Here is a 13,622-nt window from a genome sequence, read left to right as displayed (position 1 = left end):
CTTGTTTATTCTTTAAATCTTCCATTTATTTTTAAAAAGTTTCTTACAATTTATTTATTTTTGCCTCCTTTTTTCCACTTAAATCTTGGATTATCCTATTATTCCTCTAAAGCTTTTTAATGTATGTTCTTATCTCCAATTCACTTAGCTCTTTTTCTGTGTTTTTTTTCCTCATTTCTTCATCTGGCTCATATTTCTGTGTCATTTAATTTTGTCTCTGTTTTGCAGGCTAGAGGGTTGTAGCCTCTCTTGTTTCTGATGCCTGCCCCCTTGTGGGTGAAGTTTGATACAAGGACTTATGACAGGATTCCTGATAGGAAGGACTGATGCCTGCCCACTGGTGGGTAGAGTTCAGCCTTGTCCTTCTGGCATGTGGGGCTTTGTCTCTGGGTGTCAATAGTTGCAGCTGTGTGTATGGGGGGCTTTAGGCATCCTATTTGCCAGTAGGTGGGCTGTATTCACACCCTGTGTGTTTTCTTGGGGATTCTTAGCCATGATAGTTGAAGACAGATTTTTCCAAAATGACAGCCTCCAGTGGAGCTCACACCAATGATTATTCCTTGGGACCTCCACTTTCAATGTCTTCCCCCCACAGTGAGCCACATCTGACCCTTGCTTTCCCAAAAATTCCTCCAAGAGCTGCAGGAATGTCTGACCCAAATTCTTATGGATGCCCTGCTTTCCCTGGAACCTGGTGCACATAAAACCCTACGTGCACCATCCAAGAGTGGAGTCTCTGTGTTTCCCCAGTCCTGTGGATCTCCTGTGCTCAAGCCCTACTGCCCTACAATGCAAAATTATCTGGGGGCCCCTCCTCCCAATGTTAGACCCCAGACTGGGGAAACCGATGTGGGGTTAGGAACACTCATTCCTCTTGGAGAGCCTCTGAAATATAGTTATTTTATGGTTTGTTTGTTGCCCACCTTGTGGCTATGGGATTTTTTATACCATGAGCCCCTCCTACAATCTCAATGTGGTTTCTTCTCTGTATTTAGGTATAGGATATCTTTTTTGGAAGCTTACAGTCTATTTTGTTGATGGCCATTCAGCAGTTAGTTGTAATTTTGGTGCTTCTGTGAGGAGATGAGCTTAAGTCCTTCCACTCCATTGTCTTGTATGAGATCCTCAAGAAATCCTTTTTAAGATTATTTTTTACAGTTTTATTGAGATACAGTTACCATACAACAGTATAAGTTTAAGGTGTATAATATGATGATTGATATATACTAGGAAATAATTGCAGCAATAAGAGTAGTTAACACATCTATCACTTTACATAGTTATGATTTTTGCATGTGTGGTGAGAATGTTTAATATCTTCTCTCAGCAACTTTCAAGTATATAATATTGTATTGTTAATGATGTCAACATGCTGTATATTAGATCCCAAGAATTTATCACTTTACCACTGGAAACTTTTACTCTTTGACCACCTCACTCATGTATGCCCCCCTCAAAGCCCTAGGTACCACCATTCTGTGGTCTATAAGGAAGGTTTTCAAGATCCCCAAGCTGGTCATACATGGCAGAGCAGCTTTCTATACATTATGCTATGATGCCTTAAGTGAATACAGAAAATTTTCATTGTGGAATTTCTTATTTCCCACAGTATCTAGATTATGGTTAATTGCTCAATAAAATTTTTGGAATGAATTAATAAATAATGAATTTTATTTTTAAATTTGGTGTATTAAAACAGAGTTTAAGAAGATTAATACTATTACATTAAATATGTATGAGAGAGAAATATAAAACATTAAACTTGTCATTAATTAAGTTTATATTTAATTGGTTAGATAATATGCATAAAAGAGAATATATACGCATTCTTTTAGCAGTCCAAGAAAGGAAGAAATCTGGGGAGTGTGGTAAACATAGATGCAAATGAGACTGGAAATTTCTCTGATTGGTGATGTGTGGGCAAGATTTGGGTCAAAGTAGGGGAAGCATGAGGAATCCCAGGCTGGAGAGTAGTATGAGCTAAAGGAAAAGATATAACCTGAGGACACTGAGTAGATTTGTTTGGTTGGGGAAGAGCAAGGTTGACAGAGAAATTGAGGGCTGCAAGGCAGATTCTGAAGCACCAGTTGGTTGCTCATAATTACTGCATGGGGACCCAGAGGTCTCCAAAGTCTCATCTGATAACAGTTCTCCCGTCATTGTTCTAAGAAGGCTTTGGCAATGCACTCAGCTTTGGGGTCAGGAGATGGTTTGATAACATAACAGCTCCTTCCTGATGCTGAGATGGTTAGGGTGAGAAAATGGAGTACAGGGGGAGGGTGCACTCTTAGGTTATGTGCCATGCTTAGGGAGGGAACTGTATGTAGTCATGTGTTCTCCATAGGTGTTCTTATCTGAGCCCTCCATCCTACAGATGAAATTGGGGTCAAAAAAGGAACGTATCTTCCACAGACATTTCTAGATGACACCAGTCTCAAGTGCATCTCACACCACCTTGGAATCCACAAATAATTTAGGGAAACAAATGCAATAATTATCTTTTCTGGAGCTCTGAGTGAGTACTGACTAATTGAGCCACACTGTCTTTACAGTTAAAACTCAGAAGACTCTAGAAATATTCCACTAGGCAATTAGAATTGAGTTCCATTTTATTTGATCCTGTGTTGGAGGATATAAAAATATTAAACACATGCAAAACTTATTTTGTCACTGATAGTCAGACAATGTACTTAAATTAATGTACTGGCATGAATGATGGAGTAATGCATGCTGTTGAAAAAAATTTTCAAACATGCTTTCTGTTCTCAAGAATTTTATTATTTATGTAAATAATGAACACACAGGTGCATATACACATAAGCACATCGCCTAGAGAGTTGAACATAAATTTTTATTTTTGAAATGTAGACAATCAGTTCAGTATTGTGTACTGTACTTTCATTTAATGTGAAATAGTAGAGCAGTCACTTGTGATCATCTAGGACAGATTGGATGAAAACACAGGTTTTAGGAAATAGCTAAATCAGGATAAGATCATTTTCTTCTTTTGGTGGAATGGTAAATTGTGAAATATGGAAGGAAGTGGAGATTTTTAAGCCATCACTTTCACTTGAGGAACAGGGGTTCCAGAAATGCTTTGCCTATCATGATTTTTTCCTCAGTGTTTGGAGGACTGTCAGTTGGAAAAAGGTTTTTATTTGTTCTGTACTCCCTCAGTGAGACTCTCCCCACCTTTCTCAGTTGTACACTTTGGGACTTTCCTCATGAAGGCTCTCTTTTGCTCAATCCAAGTACCAGTTTGATCAGAACAGGGTTTGCCTTATGGTCAAACCCTCCTGGGTTATGAGATGCAGGACTAGAAATAATGTATGGTGTCTAACAAAGGCCTAATTTTAGGTCCAAGTGAGGAGTAACTTGTAACTTCTATTGAAAAATGAATAGGGTTCCAAGTGAGTTTGTGAGTAAGAAGAGTTTTTTCCCATGATTACCAACAAGATATGGGCATGAAGCATACACCAGCCACTGAGACCAAGAAAGAGTGCAGAAGTAAAGCTCTAAGAGGGATGAGAATGTGTAATTACAACTCTTTGTTCCTGAGTGGTAAATGTGTAGCTAGTGTGTGACAAGCTGTGCTGAATACAGGTGGTCACCAGCATTAGCCTGGTGAGAGATTGATTGTGACACTTGAGAGGACCTAAGTGTTGTGGTTTTGGGAAATCAGCTCATTCTCAGCAGAGCTTTAGGGGTTAGGAAGCAAGAAGCATTCCCTGAGGAATGAAGCTAATAAAGTCAGGCAGGTATCAAGGCCACATTTAGACAGAGGAAGGGTGATGTAATGAAGCAGGGATTTAAAAAACTGATTTAGAGGCTATGTAAATATTGGTCTTTCTCTTGACACATCAGATTCCAGATAAAAGGTACCAGATCCTAGGGTTCCCTGGTGGCCTAGTGGCCAAAGATTCAGCATTGTCACTGCTGTAACTTGTTGTTACTGCTGAGGCTTTGTGTTCAATCACTGTCCTGGGGACCTCTGAAAAAAAAGAAATAGGAAAAGGCACCAGATTGCAATAAAGCAGAAATACTCCCACATACATCTTGCTAAATAAGGCCAAAACTGCAGTAAGATTTCAGGCTTCTCTGAAGACCTATTTTAGAGCTGGTTCAAGTGATCGCCTGAAAGGCATAAGGGACTTAATTATTGAGGACTTATGTACCCATCATTTGTCTAGATAGTAAAACTGTAATTAGGAACAAACTAGACCCAGCTCTGCTCTCTGTAAATTCTAGTGTGGCGGGATAGAGGAATAATTAAATCAGAATGTGAAGTTGAATGTGTACTTTCTTATATAGAAAGTACTATGCACAAAGGTCATATAGCAATGGCTTAGCTAGGACAGGAGGAGTTGAAGAATACCTTTTAGAGGAACATTTCTCAACATTGGCATGGTTGACATTTTGGGGCAAGATAATTCTTGTATGTATATGTGTGTACATGTGTTGTGTTGATGTCCTGTGAATTTTAGGAAGTTTACCAGCATCTCTAGTCTCAACACACTGGATGCCAGTTGTACTAGCTAAAAATGTCCCCTGAGGATTAAAATTACCCCAGTTGAGAAGTGCTGTCTTAGAGGAAGGAACATATAAGCTGTGATCTGAATTTGACATGAAGGTGTAGAGGCTGATGACTAGTTTTCTGTTTTGGAAAATTGTGTAGCTTGGCAGTCCCCTTCCTTGAGATAGAGCACACAGGAGAAGAACTAGTTTTGTAGGGAGACTATGTTGAGTTCAATATTAAACATGCTAAGTTCCAAGTGCTTAGGGGACATCCAAGTGCAGATGACCAGCAAGAAGAAGGATTAAAGCAGTCTGAAGTTCAGAAGAAAGATTAGGGGTGGAAAGGTACACTTAAGTGTTCTCAACATGTGATTCAAGTCCTGGAGTGGATGGTGTTTTCCAGGAAAGGCCTGCAGAGTGGTAAAAGAGGATCTGGGATGGAGCCCTGAGGAGGAATTCCAATATGTAACAAATGCACAGAAAAATAAGATTACACCAAAGAGACCAGGGGATGGGCAGAGAAGATGAAAAACATCCAGGAAAGGAAGGGTAGAATTTTCATATAGAAGGAGGCAGTAGCCAACACATTAAAATTCAGAGACAGGGAATTCCCATTGCGGTGCAGCGGAAACGAATCTGACTAGGAACCATGACATTGCAGGTTCGATCCCTGGCCTAGCTTAGTGGGTTAAGGATATGGCGTTGCCATGAGCTGTGGTGTAGGTTGCAGATGCAGCTTGGATCTGGCATTTCTGTGGCTGTAGAGTAGGCTGGCAGCTATAGCTCTGATTAGATACCTAGCCTGGGAACCTCCATATGACATGGGTGCAGCCCTAAAAAGACAAAAAAAAAATTCAGAGACAAATATAAGAGCTGAAAATTTCTCTGGATTTTCCCACAGAGAGTTGTGAGGATAAATCCCCTATTGCAGTGGGTTGAAGAGTGAGTGTGAAGGAGGAGAGTTGAAATATTGAACACAGGCAATTCTTTTGTCAAAGTAATGTATGGAGGAGGAGGACAGAGGGCCATAACTAGAAGGGAACATGCGGTGAAAGGGGACTTTTAAAATAGGAGAGAATTGCTCAGATATCATTTCTGTAGGGAAAGAAAAAGTAGGGAGGGGGATGTTAAGAATACATTAGAATTCTGTGAATTTTTATTAGCATTGTGTTGGGCACTTGAATAACTCTTTACAGCATATTTTATTAACCTGAGTTTAGTCATGGAGAGTACAGAATTTCATTCTTCCAGAATTTAGTGTATGGGGCAGAATAACTACAAGTTAAGGATATTAGTACAAAAAGAGTTGATGTGGTGGATTAATAATCCAAAGCACATAAAGAAGGAAGTAATGAGCTGATAGACATGGGGTAAATGAAGGAGTAAAGGACTATGTGTGAGGAAATGAAGTGGGGACTTCATTTTAAAAGAATGTATGTATATATATGATTGGGTCACTTTGCTGTACAGCAGAAATTGACAGAACATTGTAAATCAACTATAATATAAAAAGTTAAAATCTAAAAAAATGTTCTGAGTTTGAGATCCTGTGGGAGTCATTCATTAAATGGTTCAAGGGAGAACATGGAAATGACATTTAAGTTTCCTTCAAAGCTAAAAATGCTACAGTCTAGACTAGATTTTTATCTAGTCAGAGCTGACATTTGGTAAAATTCAGCAATCGAGTGGACATTGACTTGCATTGCTTTTGGTCAGTATACCCTTAGTAGTGTCTTCTATTTTGTAAGTAAATTGTGGTTAAGTTTAATCTCCTCCATTCTCATATCCAACTGAGGTTTATAAGCTAAGATCTAGTTATTATCTTATCTCTTGGTTTAGGGCTCTTTTTTTCTTCATGAGATTTCTTTGGATTATTGTTATCTCATACATTATATTAATTATATTTTATACTTTTGTTCAATTGCAAACATATTAAGTTTATCTCTATGGTGTCATAGAAATTTCTGATAAACCTATGGAGCAGAAATTGTTACAAATATTTTCCACTAAATACTGGAATAACACGAATGATTAAAAATCTTTGCCACATTGCAGATATGTTAATTCTTTCATGTTGCAAAGGGAACATATTTCTGGAACATTTGTATGTGTCAAGATGGTACCAGCTTTGGGAATGTATTCATTGATTTATTCAACAATATTGTTGAAAGCCTTTTATTCATCAGGAACTGAACTGAAAGATGGAGGTAAAATGTGAACAAAAGCAAACACAGTTTCATGGAACTTAAAGATTAGCAGTTGAGAACTGTTAAAAATGTGTATACATATTGTTTTCAACTTGTAAATGCACCATATCAATAAAAATCAAAATATCAATCAAAATCTTGTGAAATAATGTTATTTCCTCTATTTTAAATATAAAATATTTAAATATTTAATTAAATATTTAAAATATTTAATTCTCTCTTAGAGGCTCAAAGGAGTTAAAATTTCAGAACAGGTGGCATAGCTCATCAATTTTAGAGTTGATTCCATAGGAAATTGACTATGGACTTGTATGTTCACTGTACTCTACTGTGGTGATCATTTGAGAAATAACTTAATCAGAAAGAGCTATGTAGAGTATTCTAAGAAATTTGGATATTTCCATGAGATTTGATGGGAGAAGCATTAAAGATTTCTGAATAAGACATGATTTTATTTGGATGTTAAGAAAGCTATTCTTACAATGTAAAGAGTAGATTCATAGTCTCTAAAGTAGAAACAATATTGGAATGTAATAGAAATATCAAGTCATCAATCAAGTCATTGAAAGTAAAGAAGAAAAGGAGAAAGATTTAAAATTTACTCAGTCTATAGAATCAATAGGACATGTTGAACAATCAATTTTAGGATGAGAGAGAAGGAGAGGGAGAGGAAGTGAGAAAGAAAGAGAGAGAGATTTCAGATAACCCCCAAAATTTTGTGTTTGGGAGAGGATATCACTTGATGACCAAGGAAATGCAGCAGAAGAATTCCCCAAAAGGGGAAAGATATGAGATTTGAACATATTGTACTTGAGTTGCCTATGGATCATTTGGGTAGAGATGTCCAGCAAGAAGAGACATACATGATTTTGAAATTCTGAAGAGCAGTGTTGGCCCAAATTGATATTTGGAGGTCATCAGTGGTAGATGAAGCCTTAAGGGGAATCTTCAGAGAGAGTGGGTAGGGTAATGAGAGAGCCAGGTAGGTTCAAGGGAAAGATAATATTTAAGTTATGATTGAAGTAAGAGGAAAAATCAAATGAGAATAAACTTAAGTACACAGAGAGGTCAAATGAAAAGAGTTGTGTCTTATGGGAGTCAGTGGAGGAGGAATTTCCAAAGGGGAATATGATTAACAGTGAATAGGAAGATGGAAGAAGTCCATACCTTGTTCAACCTCATTGTCATTTTTCGACCAATTAAAATATTTATATTAACTATCAAGTGTAAAAATATTAGGTTAAATAAATTATATAAAATTTAAAAAGTACAGAAAAGCAGATTTGTTGTATTGGTCAAACTACATGCGATTTAACATTCATTACTACTAAATCACATTTTCTCTGTATTTTACACAAGAAAATCAAGATTGCATCTAAATACCATGCTGGAATCATTGATACAGCAGTGATTTATTGATGATGATCTTTAAAGTTTAGTAAAATTAAAACATAACAGTGAGATAATTTGGCAAAAACTCTTCACTTTGAGGATATGCTAGGCTACTGTTGATCACCTGTTTCTTTTTTGCCTTCTGGCATAATTTTAAAAATCCTGTGTAGATTTCGACCAGAAAAAAATAAGCTCTAAATGGGAAAACTTTTTATTTTATTTTATTTTCCCACTGTACAGCAAGGGGATCAAGTTATCCTTACATGTATACATTACATTTTTTCCCCCTACACTTTGTTCTGTTGCAACATGAGTATCTAGACATAGTTCTCAATGCTACTCAGCAGAATCTCCTTGTAAATCTATTCTAAGTTGTGTCTGATAAGCCAAAGCTCCCGATCCCTCCCACTCCCTCCCACTCCCTCCCTCTCCCATCAGGCAGCCACAAGTTTATTTTCAAAGTCCATGATTTTCTTTTCTGAGGAGATGTTCATTTGTGCTGGATATTAGATTCCAGTTATAAGTGATATCATATGGTATTTGTCTTTGTCTTTCTGGCTCATTTCACTCAGTATGAGATTCTCTAGTTCCATCCATGTTGCTGCAAATGGCATTATGTCATTCTTTTTTATGGCTGAGGAGTATTCCATTGTGTATATATACCACCTCTTCCGAATCCAATCATCTGTTGATGCACATTTGGGTTGTTTCCATGTCCTGGCTATTGTGAATAGTGCTGCAATGAACATGCGGGTGCACGTGTCTCTTTTAAGTAGAGTTTTGTCTGGATATATGCCCAAGAGTGGGATTTCTGGGTCATATGGAAGTTCTATGTATAGATTACTAAGGTATCTCCAAACTGTTCTCCATAGTGGCTGTACCAGTTTACATTCCCACCAGCAGTGCAGGAGGGTTCCCTTTTCTCCACACCCCATCCAGCACTTGTTATTTGTGGATTTATTAATGATGGCCATTCTGACTGGTGTGAGGTGGTATCTCATGGTAGTTTTGATTTGCATTTCTCTTATAATCAGGGATGTTGAGCACTTTTTTCATGTGCTTGTTGGCCATCTGTATATCGTCCTTGGAGAACAGTCTATTCAGGTCTTTTGCCCATTTTTCCATTGATTGATTGGTTTTTTTTGCTGTTGAGTTGTATAAGTTGCTTATATATTCTAGAGATTAAGCCCTTGTCGGTTGCATCATTTGAAACTATTTTCTCCCATTCTGTAAGTTGTCTTTTTGTTTTCTTTTGGGTTTCCTTTGCTGTGCAAAAGCTTTTCAGTTTGATGAGGTCCCATGGGTTTATTTCTGCTCTAATTTCTATTGCTTTGGGAGACTGACCTGAGAAAATATTCATGAGGTTGATGTCAGAGAGTGTTTTGCCTATGTTTTCTTCTAGGAGTTTGATGGTGTCCTGTCGTATATTTAAGTCTTTCAGCCATTTGGAGTTTATTTTTGTGCATGGTGTGAGGGTGTGTTCTAGTTTCATTGCTTTGCATGCAGCTGTCCAGGTTTCCCAGCAATGCTTGCTGAATAGACTTTCTTTTTCTAAATGGGAAAACTTTTTTATACATACCTTTCCTTCATAATTGTCTATGTGTTTCTTAGGGGAAATTAATATTCATGAGATTGAAGGGAGAGTCATGTATTTCATTTAACAAAGTATTTGTAATACTGACTACATGCCAGGAAAAAATAATATTCATTTAGCACTCTTGTATCTCATAAAGGAAGAGACTATTATCTATTTTTATATTCAGTATTTTTCTCAATTACTAAGAATCTGACAACTCAGAGAGGAACAAGATAAGTAAAAATAATTTAAATGAGTGTGAAAAGTACTGTAAAAAATGCACAGAGAATTGAGCTAGAAGGGAGGGAACAATCCTTCCCAGGGAGCAGAGTGATGGATTTATTAGTTAAAGAAGGGGACAGGTATTCTGGGTTTCATAACCCATCATAAAGAACATAGCTTTTTGCTAATTTTTTCCCCAAAAGGATGGATCTACAGTTTTTTTCAGTTATTTTCAACAGATTGCAGCAGAGTTCCAAGACTGGTGCACTGAGCATATTTCTGGAGCAAGAGAAAGCAAGTGAGTACTCTGAGATCAAACTTGTAATTTAAGCCTGGTTAGCCCTGTATCCTAGTTGACAGAAGCAAGCTACCTAGTAGACCAAGAAAATGAGCAAACAAGCAACAAAAACCCTCACCCCCCACAAAAAAACCCAACATAGAATACTCATGCTACATTTTTTTGGTTCTTTCTAGGGCGACACTCTCAGCATATGGAAATTTGCTAGCTAGGGGTTGAATCAGAGCTATAGCTGCCAGCCTATGCCAGAATATAAATGCAGGGATCAAAGCCATATCTGCAACCTACATCACCCCTCACAGCAATGCCAGATCCTTAACCCACTGAGTGAGGCCATAGATTAAACCCACATCTTCATGGATACTAGTGGGGTCTGTTACCACTGAGCCATGATGGGAACTCCTACATGCTACATTTTTATATCTTAGATTTTTAAAAGAAGTTTTCACATCACTGCATTTTGTTCTAACCTCAGTGCTGTGAGGGTGGTGATAGATTGTCTCTACTTTCAGACAAAGAAACATCCAGTTCAAAGCATTAAGTGGCCTAGCTGAAGTCATGGAACAGCATGTAACAGGACTGGAGTTCAAACAAAGGCCACATCATTTCTAATCTGTGACCTTCACTCTAAAGAACAGAAGACTGGTCTGAATTGAGCTGAATAGCAAAACAGACAGTAAAATGCATTACTTAGGAATATTTATGGAGAATTGTGAAATAATTTTTAAAACCTTGTTCTTCATAAGAGTTGTTAAGTTGTCCTCTGCTCCTCTGCTATTTCAGCAGGCAAAAAGTTATGGGAAATTTCAATACTAGTTTTGGAGAAGGCTTAATTTTAGTGGGCTTCTCAGATTGGCCTCAACTGGAACCCATCCTTTTTGTCTTTATTTCAATTTTTTATTCTCTAACCCTCTTTGGCAATGCCACCATAATAACACTCTCCCTCTTGCAACCTCAGTTGCACACACCTATATACTACTTCCTCAGCCACCTCTCTTTCCTGGATCTCTGTTATACTACCAGCACTATGCCCCAGCTTCTGATCAACCTTTATGGACCTGACCAGACCATTACCTATGGGGGGTATGTGGCTCAGCTGTTCATCTCTCTTGCTCTGGGCTCCACTCTGAGTGTGCTCCTAGTGGTGATGGCCTTTGACTGCTATACTGCTGTCTGTCATCCAATCCACTACACAACCATTATGCAATCCCACCTCTGCCATATACTGGTTATTGCCTCCTGGGTAGGAGGCTTCATGAATTCTCTGATTCATACAGGCCTCATGATGGCCATGCCTCTGTGTGGCCTCCATCTCCTGAACCACTTCTTCTGTGAGATGCCTGTACTCCTGAAGCTGGCTTGTGAGAACAGAGAAGGGACAGAGGCCAAGATGTATGTGGCTCGAGCCATAATCTTGATTGTTCCTACAGCACTAATTCTAGGGTCCTATCTATACGTTGTTCAGGTGGTGCTAAATGTTAAGTCAACGGCTGGGAGAAGAAAGGCTTTTGGGACTTGTGGGTCCCATCTCTTGGTGGTTTCCCTTTTTTATAGCTCAGCCATGTATACATATCTCCAGCCTATGCATAGTTATTCTGAGACTGATGGAAAGTTTGCTGCCCTTTTTTATACCATAATTACCCCCATGCTTAACACTCTGATTTATACCCTAAGGAATAAGGATGTGAAAGTGGCTTTGATGAAGGTGTTATGGACAAGATACTCAGGGTAGAAGAGGAAAGAAGGGCCAATAATCTGTCAGACATCTCAGATCATGGAGTCCATCCTGATCCCTGGAGGGTGGTTGGTCAGTAGAAATAGTCTTCTGTAGGCCAGGGTTTATTGCCTTCCTTGTTTGGCAGTTAGAAGTGAATATCTATTAGAAGACTTTCCACTTCAGTGTCAATTACTATTGTGCAAAAGGAAGTAAGTGTTGATTTGTATCAGAGCTTTTGAAAGGAATGACTTTGGGAAAAATAGTTGTGGCCCTTGTGGAGAGTGGGGCTGGCTTCTTGGCAAGTTTGACTGTGAGAGAAGACTTGATTGGAATGACAGCAACTTTTCCAAAGTCAATGATTCCCAACATGGTGCAATGCAGATGGCACTGTGGTCAAAAGATAGAAGACATGGGTTCACTCCTGCTCTTTTAATTAACTGTGACCCTGGACATGTCCTCTCATATCTCAGGGCAATTTTAAGATTTCTTTTGATGTTTACCATTCTATGAAACTTGGAGAGAATAAAAATATCATGAAAACAGTTACTTCATGGAGTATGTATAGTCTCAGATATGGATGTCACTGACATATATGAAGAAAAATGCAAAACCATTAATACAGCATTGAGTAATTAGAAACATCAACCTATTAATTGCACCAAGAGTCTTGTCATGATGATGTGAGTCATGGAAAAGATCTTTTCTATGTGAGAGAAGAATAGAGAGGACATTAGTATAAAAACAATGAGGGAGTGATATAGAAAATGAAAACGAATAGAAGGTAGTGACAAAAGGAAAAAAGAGATTACTGTGATATGCAGTGGTGGGCATGTCAAGATACTCTAGAGAAAGAGGAGTAGGTACTGAGCACTTGAATTTCCAGCATTGTCCTTCCAGTCTATATACACAAATGTTGCTTTCACATCAAAGGGTATATATCCTTGTTGATAATCTTTTAGAATTTCAATGATTTTCACCTTGAGTCAATCATATTTAATTCATTAACAGTAACTAATGTTAACTATAGCTATTTTTTAATGTTTAAAAAACATTTTTGTATAAACTGTCATTATTCCTTACAACAGCATTGTGAGAGATTTTTTAATCTTCCCTATTTATTTATGATGAAAGGGAGGTTCCAAGGGCTTTAGTAACTTTTCGAAGTTTACATGGCAAATATGGAGTAAGCCTGAAATCCAGCTTTTTGTCATCCTAAATCCAACCCATGCTACCATACCCTACCAATTTTCCTTTTTGAGAATGAATTTTTAATATGGAAAGATCGAGGTTTCAAAGAAATGTGATAGGCGTGAATTAAATGAGAGCTTAGTGCACTTCACAATTTTACTTTAGCTGATTCCAGCTAGGCTTCTGGATTCTTTTGAGTTACATATTCTTTCATTAGAGAAAAATATTTTCCATACATAGACCTAATATATCCCGTAATCATAGTTTTTATTTATTTAACCCCTATAGTTCAAGCACCATGCACTATGCCATACATAAAATGTATCAATACAATGTCATACTTTATTCTTACAACATGAAATATGATATTATTTCCCCTCACTAGTTTTACAGGTCAAGAATGCAAAATTTAGATTATATTTTGTGTGACATCACAGTTTATTTGCGTATTAAACAGAGAGCCAGGATTTGAATCTGGTCTATCTTATTTGAAATCCTACCCACCTA

The 13,622-nt window shown here is 37.7% G+C and overlaps 1 protein-coding gene across 1 annotated transcript; it reads left to right on the top strand.

Annotated features, from left to right (window-relative positions):
• Nucleotides 1-9,264: 9,264 nt before the first annotated feature.
• On the top strand, nucleotides 9,265-12,471 carry LOC106508549 (olfactory receptor 2Y1). The gene has a single exon (XM_021083418.2). It carries the CDS (start codon nucleotides 11,007-11,009, stop codon nucleotides 11,940-11,942), a length of 936 nt encoding a protein of 311 aa, XP_020939077.1. The 5' UTR covers nucleotides 9,265-11,006; the 3' UTR covers nucleotides 11,943-12,471.
• The last annotated feature ends 1,151 nt before the right edge of the window (nucleotides 12,472-13,622 follow it).

Source organism: Sus scrofa, chromosome 2, assembly GCF_054392235.1.
Source record: "Sus scrofa isolate SSC_HxYL_T2T_F1_AM1 chromosome 2, Sscrofa_HxYL_maternal_Yorkshire_Landrace_v2.0, whole genome shotgun sequence".
Classification (NCBI taxonomy): Eukaryota; Metazoa; Chordata; class Mammalia; order Artiodactyla; family Suidae; genus Sus; species Sus scrofa.
Note: the sequence above shows the minus strand (reverse complement) of the source record. Positions and strands in the feature narration are given on the sequence as shown.

Excerpts from the sequence above, each read along its gene's own strand:
- LOC106508549 (XM_021083418.2), top strand. The coding sequence starts at position 11,007 with ATGGGAAATTTCAATACTAGTTTTGGAGAAGGCTTAATTTTAGTGGGC.